Source organism: Trichoplusia ni, chromosome 15 (genome assembly GCF_003590095.1).
Source record: "Trichoplusia ni isolate ovarian cell line Hi5 chromosome 15, tn1, whole genome shotgun sequence".
In the NCBI taxonomy this organism is placed as follows: Eukaryota; Metazoa; Arthropoda; class Insecta; order Lepidoptera; family Noctuidae; genus Trichoplusia; species Trichoplusia ni.
Window position 1 is genome coordinate 7498649 of NC_039492.1, and position 13009 is coordinate 7511657.

At 33.7% G+C, this 13009-nt stretch overlaps 3 protein-coding genes across 5 annotated transcripts; 2 read left to right on the top strand and 1 right to left on the bottom strand.

Moving 5' to 3' along the window:
* Positions 1-2102: 2102 nt before the first annotated feature.
* On the top strand, positions 2103-5678 carry LOC113501116 (transcription initiation factor TFIID subunit 5-like). The gene is made up of 12 exons (XM_026882141.1): positions 2103-2291; positions 2375-2560; positions 2661-2863; positions 3088-3287; positions 3547-3748; positions 3994-4183; positions 4268-4343; positions 4441-4578; positions 4651-4844; positions 4926-5039; positions 5112-5289; positions 5395-5678. The coding sequence occupies exons 1-12, from the start codon at positions 2229-2231 to the stop codon at positions 5607-5609; spliced, it is 1959 nt and encodes a 652-aa protein (XP_026737942.1). The 5' UTR covers positions 2103-2228; the 3' UTR covers positions 5610-5678.
* On the bottom strand, positions 5674-7476 carry LOC113501117 (integrator complex subunit 10-like). The gene is given in 2 exon segments (XM_026882142.1): positions 5674-6568; positions 6571-7476. Coding segments are annotated over 2 exon segments (1641 nt in total). The 5' UTR covers positions 7391-7476; the 3' UTR covers positions 5674-5747.
* A 9-nt stretch (positions 7477-7485) lies between these two features.
* Positions 7486-11852, top strand: LOC113501118 (F-box/SPRY domain-containing protein 1-like). Of its 3 annotated transcripts, none has more exons than XR_003401261.1 (5): positions 7486-8865; positions 8946-9219; positions 9375-9465; positions 9628-10057; positions 11651-11852. XR_003401261.1 is itself a non-coding variant. In XM_026882144.1 (5 exons), exons 1-4 carry the CDS (start codon positions 8537-8539, stop codon positions 9720-9722), a joined length of 789 nt encoding a protein of 262 aa, XP_026737945.1. In that variant the 5' UTR covers positions 7486-8536; the 3' UTR covers positions 9723-9732; positions 9955-11480. The 3 variants fall into 3 exon arrangements, 2 of the variants coding, with proteins under 2 accessions (XP_026737945.1, XP_026737944.1); XM_026882144.1 differs by lacking the exon at positions 11651-11852 and having other exon boundaries at positions 9628-9732; positions 9955-11480; XM_026882143.1 differs by lacking the exon at positions 11651-11852 and having other exon boundaries at positions 9628-11480.
* The last annotated feature ends 1157 nt before the right edge of the window (positions 11853-13009 follow it).

The window sequence follows — 13009 nt, forward strand, 5'->3', positions numbered from 1 at the left end:
ACGTGTTTCAGTAATAAATTAGAGTACGTTTGTATAAGTCTAAACAGTTAATGTTACGTACCATACATTATATATCTTAAGATGTGTTTATTATACCTAACAGGAAGACTTATGCTGATGTCCTTACGTATTTGCTAGTACTTTTAATTTGATTACTCAATTATTGAGAAAGATCAATTATTATCCGAGAGACATATCTCTTTAATTACCAGAACATAGGCGTTATATTACATTGCTAAGCAGATCCTCGACTTCGATTTAATATTTGATCGTTTTTTATAAAACAATATAAAAATATTTAGATACAATTTTTCATAAATTCATGGCGATAGGCAGGCAATACATTTGTAACAGTATTGCTTTTAGGATTTTTCTCATAGTTTTATAATGGAATCTAGAGCGTGTCGAATCTCTGGACTAACATATTATTGCTTAAAATTCTTTAAACGCCGCAGTAAGCGTGTCTTGAGAAGAAACTTTAATCAAATTTTACCTAGCATTGTTTAAAGAATGTTATGTTCATTAATCAAGATCGTGATGTTTTAAGAATTTTAAGCAGCTAGAAACTTTACTGATGTTAATGTTTTATAATTTTACTACTTAGGTAGACTTATTTGATACCTATGTCATATAAATTTTAATGAAATAACCAGTTAGGAGATCCTTAGTTTTAATAGCTTAAATACCTGTTTTATAACATGCTTTTGTTTTTATTTTCTAAATAGAATTATACCTACTACTATTCATTGGCATTACTGAGTGATGTGTTTTATTTTCATAGTTTTTCACGATTCCCAAATGTTTGTACCTAAAATCCATGAAGGTACATATACTTAGGTACTTACGATCGTAATGGCATTTATACATTACTACAATGTTTTATTTACTCTACACGGTTCATAGAAATCTTAGAACAACCGTCAAATAATATTTTTGAAGAACTAAAACGTACAACCGAGCTCAAATCAAATTCCCTAAGTATCTCAAAATCTACCAAACGGGTTTCTATGGTCAGACTCTAGTGTGGACTTACATTTGCAAAAATTTGGTAGTTCTGGAAATTTCACATACATACGGGTCGAATTGTTAACCCCTGTTTTAGAAGTCGGTTAACAAGACCTGCTGTAAGAAAGATTGTACGAAGTAAACAGCTACTTACACCAACAGACATACCTACATCAAGTTCAATATTTAAAATGGAAGAATAAATATAAGGTAGGAATATATAAACGTACCTGCAGTTACAATATTTACTTTTCTGAAAGCTTTCTCGTTATGAGATACTTCGGTAACTGAAGACAAATAACGTGTTGGAAATATATTATGAAGAGTTTGTCTTAATAACCGAGACACCAGTCGTTATTAAACGAATTGCCTGGGTTGCTGCTGCCTCGCTCTTATAGAAAAAGATTGCATGCAAACACAATTAAAAGATATATATCTGAATCTAAAAATTGTCAAGAAGCAACCACTTGTAGTCACATAATAAAAATGCGACGATATTTAAATATTTTTTGTTAATTGATGAGGAACCTGACAAATAACTAGTTTATGTTCAAGTATCGAAGGTTTTTGCCTGTAAAAGTCTTTGTGAAGATACCCTGCTTTACCAGACAACCAAAAATTCAGCAGCTCTAATCGGTAAGGTAAGAAAATTAAGTTGTGAACACTAAGTACCTACAGGTAAATAGACCAGACACTACTAAACCTTACCTAATGCGTCCTGCTGTTGTACAGATTTTTGAAATCAATTCGGACAACACCATCGAAGAACACTAATTATATGTATTAGAGCAGTTCATTGTTGTTTAGCAAGCGATTAAATAGGTGCCTACCTTAATACTTGTTTAAAAGGACCCTGAATGCCTAAAAAGAAATCAGGCTGCCTACCATAATTGTAAAATAACTATTATATCGAATCAAACATCAAATTGCACTTTTTTTATGGCAAATAATTCAAAGGTTTGGAATGTTTCAATAGGAACCTTTATATATTCGGAAATGGGTATGGTAAGCTTTATAAAAAAAGGTAATTTTACGACAGCCAACATTAAAATGTATTAAGGTTTTTTGCTATGGTAACACTACCCTACGATGTCAAATGTCAATGTTGTCAATTAACTGTCAAATAATACGACCGCGACGCCTTGTCGACAAAATTGTTCAAAATACACAAAAATAAATAATAACAAGTGAATGTAATCCGTGGCAAAGTCGATAAAACAACAATGGGTGAAAAAAATACTCCGCTTTTAGCGGTTTTACAGCTTCTACGGAAGTATAATCTTAAGGTAACTTATCAGTTCGTTTTTATTTGAACTAATTTATTTTATATAAAAGTGGCTTACTTTTCATTTTAATTTTGTATTTTTAGGGTACAGAAGATATATTGCGAAAGGAAGCTAGCTTAGGCGATGTTGAGTTTGAGAACTTGGATCTTCCTGAAGTCGAGTTAGCTAGCATACTCACTTCTCACCACACTGAAAGTGATCCCTACAGCTACGAATTTGCTTACGACAACCTCAAAAAGTTTATTGAAAACTCATTGGATGTTTACAAGGTGAATACTACATATACTTTTAGTAATAAAATATGAAACCAAACAAAAATGTGAAATACTCAGACCTCATTATAATATTACCTTTGTGACATCTTTCTAGTATGAATTGTCTACACTTCTGTATCCAGTGTTTGTTCATATGTATCTGGCATTAATATTATATGATCACAATGAACATGCAAGTAACTTCTTTGAGAAATTTGGGGCTGAACAAGAAGATTATTGCCAGGAAGATCTAATGCGTCTTGCGGCTGTTAAGACTAAGGACCAAATCAAAGGCAATGAATTAGCTGAAATATACAGGTATCTATAGTATTTAACAATTTGTACTTCACTTGTTTTCATCATCAGCATCAGCCCATATCCTTCCATGGCTGGACATAGGCTTCCCCAATTGCACACCATCTAACCTATTTAATGTTTCACTGCTAGGCACAAGTGATACCCATTTTGCTCCAGACCATTTTTACTGCGACTACATCAACTGACAGGATTTATAAAAATTAAATAATATTTCAATATTACAGTACCAACAAGTTTGTTGTCCAGCTGTCAAGAGATGCATCATCGCAACTTAAACGCTTCTTACAAGAACAAAAGAGCTCAACTGTTATAATAAATATCATAAACAACCACATACAAGTTGAGGTACATGATGGCCCAGGCAGGACACAGGCCCAAGTTCGAGCTACTGCCGGAGGGATGCTTGGAGAAGCTACTAGAAATGGTAAATTATTTTTAATTACTACACTTCAATTATCCATAAACTCCAAAATAATCAGTAGTACATTGTTTAGTCTTGAGTGTTTTTGAAATCCTACAAGAAATATAGAAGGTGAATTCCCATCTTTTCTCAAACACCTGACCTCATAATCAGAGTATGATAGGAATTATGAGTAAATTAACTTTAACTCTGTGTTGCTGTCTAGGACTTACAAATTGGTGACTTTAACATAGTTGTTCTAGTACTTTTCTTTTGTCCACAGAGAACCGCACTAAAGTTTACTATGGATTGCTGAAAGAGCCCGATATACAAGTTCTGCCTGCACCAGTTGAAGATGAAGAGGAAGTGGAAGAGACCCCAGACAAACCCAAGAAGAAGAAGGCAAAAAAGGAACACATATTCATGAAGAAACCCAAGTCGGATCCCAATGCCCCACCAAATGAGAGAATACCATTACCAGAGCTGTAAGTTCATATGGTCAACAACAAAATTTGATTAACAACCAGAAACCAGTACATACAATCAGATTTTGATAACTGGAATATTCAAATTCAAAAATTCCTACTAGTACGAATGAAACATACAGGCATTATTGTAGATCAGGCAGACTGTACAGTCCAAGTCACAAAAAAACGAGTGCATTTTTATGTAATATAACCTTTTTTGAATTGTATGGTATTTTTTTAATGAATTGTATAATGATTTCCAGGAAAGAAACAGATAAAATAGAAAAAGGAAAAGCTCTAAGGGAAGCTTCAAAACGAATCCAACTGGGCCCAGACAGCTTGCCGTCAATATGTTTTTATACATTGTTGAATAGTGGTCACACTGCCATTTGCACTGATATTTGTGATGATTCTACATTACTTGCTGTGGGTTTCAGTAACTCCAGTATAAAGGTATTGTAGCTCCTAAATATTTTACGAAATAAATCATCATTGATCTATTTTACTGTGTAAATAATGTATAAACAATAATTCTAGGTGTGGACACTGACTCCTGTGAAACTCCGGGGAATGAAATCTGCTGAGAAGCTACAGGATATTGACAGAGAAGCTGGTATATTACTCTCTAATATTTTATTAGATGCACACATTTTTATAATATAATTGCAATTCACGTCTTAGTTCTATAATACAATTGTGTTTGTTTTAAGGCGACGTACTCGTCAGGATGATGGAAGAAAAGGATAGAGACACATGTCGGACTCTATTTGGTCATTCTGGCCCAGTATATAAAGTTATGTTCGATCCATTCAAAACCATGCTTCTCTCTTGTTCTGAGGACTCGACTGGTAAGCGTCATCACAAACTGGAATAACATACCGAAATTATTGGCATAACGATATATTTGTTTTTTTTTTTAGTACGATTATGGTCACTTCAATGTTGGACGTGTTTGGTGGTGTTCCGAGGCCACGTATGGTCAGTTTGGGATGTGCGCTGGTCACCGCATGGCCATTACTTCGTGACTGCCGGCCACGACCGTACGGCTCGACTTTGGGCAACTGATCACCATCAGCCGCTCAGAATATTTTCAGGACATTTATCAGACGTCGATGTACGTTATATGCATTTATATTTTTTTAGCAACTTTACCGTCATTTTGTTTATTATAAAATTAACATCATTTTATTTTTAGTGTGTCCAGTTTCACCCTAATTCGAACTACGTGGCTACAGGTTCTAGTGACAGAACAGTACGCGTGTGGGATTGTTTGACGGGAACGCAAGTCCGGATTATGACAGGCCACAAAGTAATATTAGATGCATAGTAATTAATTATTTTATCGGTTTAAAAATGAACATTCAATATTGTTTTCTTTCAGTCTACGATATTTACTTTGGCGTTTTCGGTTTGTGGAAGATGGCTAGCTTCGGGAGGAAATGGAGAGCTCATTGTATGGGACATTTCAACAGGATCTCCAGCTGCATTGATACCGCCGACACACACTGCGCCTATACATGCATTAGCATTCAGTCGTGATGGAACAATATTATCATCTGGTAAACTGTTTAAATTTTTAACTCTTAGAAGATACATAAGTTACTGAGATATGCTGATAAGAACTAGGTTTTGTGATTGTGTTTTAATAGATTGTCAATTTTCAGGTTCATTGGATTGCAATATAATTTTATGGGATTTCAATGCCATAACAGAAGAAGCCAATGGTGAGGAAGCTGGAACTACTAATAATACTACAGTTCAGAAGGAAGACAAATTTTTGTTACGTTCATTTGCAACAAAGAATTCACCCATAAAAGGGTTACATTTTACGCGACGTAATCTATTGCTTGCAGTAGGTTCTTATGAAGGGAGTTCTTAAAATTCTGTAGTTCTTGCAGTGTTTATTAGATATTAAGAATTTAAGACTAAATAAAACTTCTACCTATTATCATAATTTTTATTTTGTGAATTGTTTGGAATCCTTACATGTCTATAGTGTACAAATACTGCTAAAATATTACTGTAAAATCTGTGTAAAGAATTTCCTCTCTGAAGTGATAAACTGTACCATTAAGTTCAAAATAGATTCATTGCTCCTGGCAACCTGTGCTTTCATAGCTTGCTTGAAATCCTCTTTCACACCTTTATCAGCTCCACGAGTACCAATTCGCCTTTGTCCTAAGTGCTGTTGGGAATTTGGTATAATATCAAGAACAACATTGTTTCCTTGTTCATTCCAAATGTAACTGAGTTCTTCCAGTATATCAATATGAATAATGTATGTAGAAAAGAGGTGATAATGAAACACTCCCTTTTGCCTTATGATATCCATTATGTGAATAAAGATTGCTTCTTCTTGAGGCCAACCAAGTTGCATCAGTACAAGCATGTGGCCATGGGTCACATCAGTTTTATTTTCAGAATTCGATAAAATTCTAATGAGTAAAGTGCAAAAATAATGCATAATGGCCACTTTTGTAACAGGCAGAAAATGCAAGTGTCTATGTTTACCACCTACTATTAGTTCTGGTTCTAAAACACCTTCCACATTGGGCAACTGTGGAAGAGCCCGTAATATACTCTCAATACAACCTGCGTAATAGTTCTGGAAATAATAAATAGAGGCTTTGACTATGCAAGCTGTCAAACTAGTTGCAGTATCTTCAGGCATAGCTTCATCATACTTTCCCCGGTACAAAGCAAATTCATCAGCAAACCCTTCAGACCATGGTTTGACTTGTATCTGATTTGCTAATTTTGTAAATTCTCTTGAAATGTGATCATTGCTATGCAGTAACTCCCAGCAATTAGCAGCTGCTTGAAACTGATGTGCTGATATCCTGTTACCTCCAGTTCACCTTTCCTCCTCTTTGATGGTGTTACTTCTGGATCGGACAGAGCTTCTACTAGGATATGATTACCCTTTAAAGACTTCTGCTCATATAGAGATCTTAGAAAAAATGTTGTCCCACAATATAGCAACTGACGACAATCATCATTATTCCTCAAAGTCAATAATTTTTGGAAATATGACTCTTTATTTAAGCTATTACTATAATTGTAAAAAAATGGGTCCCAACCTAATTGCCGGCCCATTAAATCCAACACTCCATACAATCTTTGCCATGGGTCTGTAATATCATGTTCATTCTCATCATATACATAAGAATTATAGAAATCAATGGCTTTGATTACCAGACGTTGCAGCAGTCTTGGTGACTCAAGAGAACTTAGCAGAGGTAATGTTTCTACCACCAAAAGTCTAGCATAACGATTATCGTAGAAGAATTTCTCAGCATTGATTAATGTCTTTACTAGACTGTCTACGCCCAGTTGAGGAAATTTTTTCAACAATAATACTAATAAACGACAATGTTCCATAGTATCATCACTGTTCTCAACGCTAGTTTTCAAGATTGTTAATTGAATATCTGGACATATATTATCAAACATTTGGCTTAAAAAGCTACCCTCAGCAGATCTTAAGGCATTTGCAATTGCAGATATTTCAGGCAACAAAGCTGGTAAGTTCTGTCTTGATATCATTAACGAACTGAAACATTCAGCAGCTTCTTGTACGTTTCCCGATTGCTTCTCCATTAAATAAGCCTCAAATTGTATTTTAAAATTTGTAGGGAATAATGTTTTGGCAGTTAACATCCATGCCTTCGCAGAATGAATATTATACTTCTGTGCATTTTTAGCCTTTGCAATAATATAATCTTCATCACTCAAAGCTGTATCAACGCCTGCATTTTCGTAATACTTATTAAATCCAAAGCTAAATACACTAAATCTTTTCACGACATAAGAAATTAAAAAATGTCGATAAATATTTGGATATATTATGATGACGTTTGTTTGACAGGCGACCTTTTAGAAACTAGAGCACAGAACATGAATAATCTCACAGAATACAGCCAGACCACATAACCGTGAACCAGACTACCAGAGGTAATAACAGTACAAGATTTTGAAAACATACACACACCTTTTGGTCACGCTCTCAAACATGTAATTAAATTGTTGTTTAAACTCAAGTGAAAATTAAAACAATATATTATTTGGCAAGTGAAAACCCAAACCACGACAAATGAACCAGTGACAGGAAAAATCCGACACGCTACCATTCTTTAGATTTCCGTAGTTACTAACAAAAACTGGTCAACTGCGAGTTGGACTCGTGACACTAAGAGTTCCGTACACATCAGCTGAAGAAAAAGAAATCGGTTAGATAATAATAAATTTGGGCGACCCATATTTATTCGACACTCAACAATTTTATGAACGTCACCTCGATCTTATTTATTTATTTAGAGTTTTTAAGGCTCGTTAAATAAATTGATCACCTGTGAAACTGTTTCGCTATCACGGGTTACGAGATAAAATCGGCTGGAGACAACCGGACAGCAGTGCGTGACTAAAATGGTTACATTGTCCGGAAAAACAAGCACTATTTGATTAACACTAAAATTATTTCGATGCGAAAATCAACTTAAAATGGGTTGAGCATTAAATCGAAACGCTAGTGGGTCGTGACGGGTAGTACTCGTCACTCAATGGACAATAATTAAACAACCTGTCAAAAAGGTCAACTTCGCACGGACAGACAGATTAATAAACAGTTTCTCTACACTATTGATAGTTGACAATTGACATGTCACTGACATAATGTTTACGTTTGGGCTAAGCTGCAGTAATTACAGTGTATAGTTTGAATAAAGATAAATCAGTTTTGTAGTGAAATAAATATGAAATAATCTAATGATTCGTGTAAACTTGATTTTACAATAATATATATAAAATATGTATGAATTTGACATGTATGATGACTATGCAATTGCAGAGGTTGTCCCTGATCATATTTTGGAGAACATTTTTTCCTATCTCTGTTTAAAAGATCTCCGAAATTGTGCTTTGGTATGTAAAAGCTGGTACAGAATTCTCAGTGATGAAAATAATGATGTTTGGCGACTGCATTGTGTTAAAAGATTGGTTGAAGAAGTTATGAAATCAGATTTACTTTCAACTGTTACTACATACAAATCAAAATTAAGAGCTTTTTACCATGCATGGAATCCACACGATTGTTCAAGAAACATATATGTCAAACTTAATGGATTCACATTACACAGGTTTGGATTTGTGATTTGTTTGTTAATCAAGTGTCATTATATCATCAGAGGCAATCATTCATTGCATGATATGATTACAGGAATCCTGTAGCTCAAAGTACTGATGCATGCAGAGGAAAGGTTGGGTTTCATCATGGAAGGCATGCTTGGGAGGTGATATGGGAAGGGCCTTTAGGTACTGTAGCTGTAGTAGGTATATCAACTAAAGATGCACCCTTACAATGTCATGGATATGTTGGGCTGTTAGGGTCTGATGAACAAAGCTGGGGGTGGAATTTAGTTGATAATCATTTATTGCATAATGGAGATACACAAGGACACTACCCTCTACTAAATAACTGTCCTAAATACCAGGTGAGATGACATTCTATGTAAATCCCTTAAGAAATGCTTTCTTTTTTGTTGAAAACTCCTTGAAGTCTGCTTATTATACTTGTTTACTTTATAATTCCTTGAGTTTGTTTGATAGTGGTTTTTTAGAAATGTGTGTATATTTTAACTCTCTTCAGGTAGGTGAGCGCATTCGAGTGATCTTAGACTGTGAGGACAACACTTTATCATTTGAAAGAAATTATGAATTTTTAGGAGTTGCATTCAGAGGTAAATAAATAAATATAAATAAAAAATAGTAATACACATGTGTGTATCAAAAGACGTAATGTATTTTCTTAAAACAAGATAGATTCCTTCTTTAAAATTTTCAATGTCACAAAATTGTGTTCTGTTCAATTCTCATTCTAAGCAGTTTTTGTTTGCTTTCAGGCCTTCCGAACAAGAAACTGTTTCCAACAGTTTCAGCTGTGTATGGTAACACTGAAGTATCCATGGTATATTTGGGTCCACCCGTGGATGGCTGATAGTGAATGAGTATGTCTAGAAAACTAACAATTCCTAGTCAAAATGCAATAATGTGATATAATTTACTGTTACGAGGCTATTATTATTTTAATATTTATTGTGACATGAAAAAAAATATGGTAAATTTTGGGTTTTCCAGATTTGTACATGAACTACTGTAGGAAGTATGAAGGATTGCAATGAAAACTGGGATACTTTTATGACTATCATTTATAATACTATTTGTTTCAGTTTAATTCAAGTATCTTGATATACATATGCAATACTCAAGTTAATCAGAAGGGGCTTCCTGATCACTGCTGGTGTCATATTCTCAGCATACTTCATTTACTTGGTATGTGTCCAGTCATCATTTTAAATTAATCCTACCAAATCTGTAGACTGTGACTATATTTTCCTTTTATGTTTGAATGTTAAATTACATGAGTGACATTATAAGATCGAAACTTCAATACTTTAGTACTATGATTTACTGGAATACCTATAAATTTGCCATTTTTCTACTAACAAAATAAATTACAATATTTACATAATTCAGTATTTTAAACTGAATTATTTGTGTGTGTATCGTCTAATGCTTACACTTTGTTTGCTAAGCACTGTCAACTAACACTAGACACTAATGCTGGTTCTAAATGATAAGGGCGTTTTTACAATTTGTTTAAAGTATAAGATAATTATAATCATGAAAATTTTACACTATTACCCATGGGTATTTTAAATAAAATGTGATCTAAAACCCGTCGCTTCTAATGACTCTTCCTTTTTTCCTTTCATGGATTTACTTTAAAATAGTATAATAATTGCAATGATGAAGACTGGAACTGCAAAACTGTATGTGTCTATGTGTGTATGTCGGAATGTTGTCAATTTTTGTAATATCGCCGCTATACTTTCCAGCAGTGTGATAAAATCACATTTTATTTAGAGTACCTACATCATATAAAGTATTTTTTATTTGGAAAAAAAATCGTGGTTAACGTGGATGTAAATAAATACCTGCGAAAGAGGTAATTTTTTTTAAGAATAATATAAATTGAATCTCTATAAGTTTAAGGCGCTTTGACCACTTGTAAACATTATCTGTAAATTATGTACAAAATCGAATTAAGTACTTTTATTTAAATCCACGCTAAAAAAACATGTTTTTTGACTAAAATTTATTTAACTCAAAGACCCCAATGGCCTTGGCTTGACCACAAAGATACACTTAAATAAGTATCTGTCTTAAGTTGCCAACAAGCGATCGGACGCAGATAATTCGCAGTTTGTATGTATTATATCTTTGAATTAAAACAATACGAAGGCTCTAACGTCACACCCACGACTGACCATCAATTTGTGAACCTGTGTGGTTACGAAACTGCGAGGCATACGTTCCACGTCCTATAGTTTGTTTGCAACATGAAGCCCGTGTCTAAAGGCTGATTAATTTTATCTGTTGACAAATCTAGTGATCATTATTGATTTTTGTTGATTAACCATTCAGAAAGGGTAGGTACTATTATAATATTTTTGCTAGCGCAATAACACATGCCAACAATAGAATTATTTTATTTCAATGTCTTCAATAAAACAATTTAGAAAACTTTTAATACTGACAATATGTTGAACCATAGTTAGTTAAAACTTAACGTATATGCTTACCTACAGTAATTTTAAGTTAGGAAATAAATATCTAATTTTATGTTAATTTTACACTGTTACATAGCTGAATATTATAAGGCCAGTGCAATAAAACCAGTTTTTACAAGTTGCTTTATTATTTTAATTAAAACGTATCAAAGGTATTTCTGTGTAGCATAAGTTGTTAAGAAGATAGAATTTGTCAAATCACGAAAAAAATCTGTCATCGTTGATAGGTACTACTGTCATTGAATTGCCATTCAAGTCAATAATTACTACATTTACGTTATCCATGTTGCAGGATCTCGGTAAAACGCAACAGGCATTCAACAGACGAGTTTTAAAGAAAGAAGGGATTTAAATATCTACGAAATCTTTGAAGTATTTACACACATTTTACAATTTACACTTTGTACTATAAATTTTACAATGTGAAGGATAAAAGCGCTCAGGGCTCCGATTCTGCTATTTACAATGGCCGATGAATGAATAGCAATTGGATTAAATTTGAAATTATTCCTATTCTCTTAAGCATTTTGCCAATAAAATAATGGGAAGTTAATTGTATTTACTGTGAGTGTACCGTCCCGTACTGAATTTCCAATTTATTATTGTGTAGAAAAAGGCTTACGAGAATACGAAAACTGCCATTTTAAGCCAAATTTCATTCATATATTCATCAATCGGTCATACAAATAGCAGAATTGGGGCCCTGGAAGTTCAATGACGACTAAATACTGTTTTTGAGTTGTGGTTTTAAATAGGTATAACAATTATTATTTTACTAATGACGCGGGAGGAATTCAAATAAATCTATCACATTTCTTGTAAATTAAAAATTATACCTTTTTGCAACAAATACATCGGAACATGTGCATAAATGTTAAAGATGCGTTCAGCTTTATGCCTTCTGCATGCTTTGATAACGATTTTAACAGACTGATTTAAGTAAAATCAAACTATTTTTAGTTTCAAATCTATCACTAAAAACTTATTCGGTGCGAATTGTATGGACCTAAGAACGTAGGGTTGAATAAAATATGTATACACTTAATATACTAGGCAATTCATTTTTAAAAATTCCAAATACATAGTTATGTTGGTCCTATCTATTTACGCACTATCACGGCGGTGACCCCAAACCGACCTTTAAAAATTTCCCTCCCTAGTTCCTTATTCACTGTAGCCTCTACGGCCTACACTCATATAACAGTATAAATAAAGAGGAAAATTGTCGAAAACCCACATAATAAACCTACGTTTAAGTTTCCCTACAGGCACACCGCGCTACACACTACTTAGTCCGTCCAAAGGTGAATGAACTGACTAGTGTTGTTGACTATCTATCCATCAGGTCAGCTGTATTCCCGAACTTATTATCTAACCTACTAATATTATAAACGCAACGACAGTTTGTATGAATGTTTGTTCCTCTTTCACGCAAAAAATACTTAACGGATTTAAATGAAACTTGGTACACATATGGGCCCCAATTTTGCTATTTACAATGACCGATGAATGAATGAATGAAAGTTGGCTTAAAATGTAATTTTTTGTATTTATTTTCTGCAAAATAATTAGAAATTCACTACGGGGCGGTACAACCAAGGTCAATACAATTAACTTCCAATTATTGTATTGGCAAAATGCTTAAGAGAAT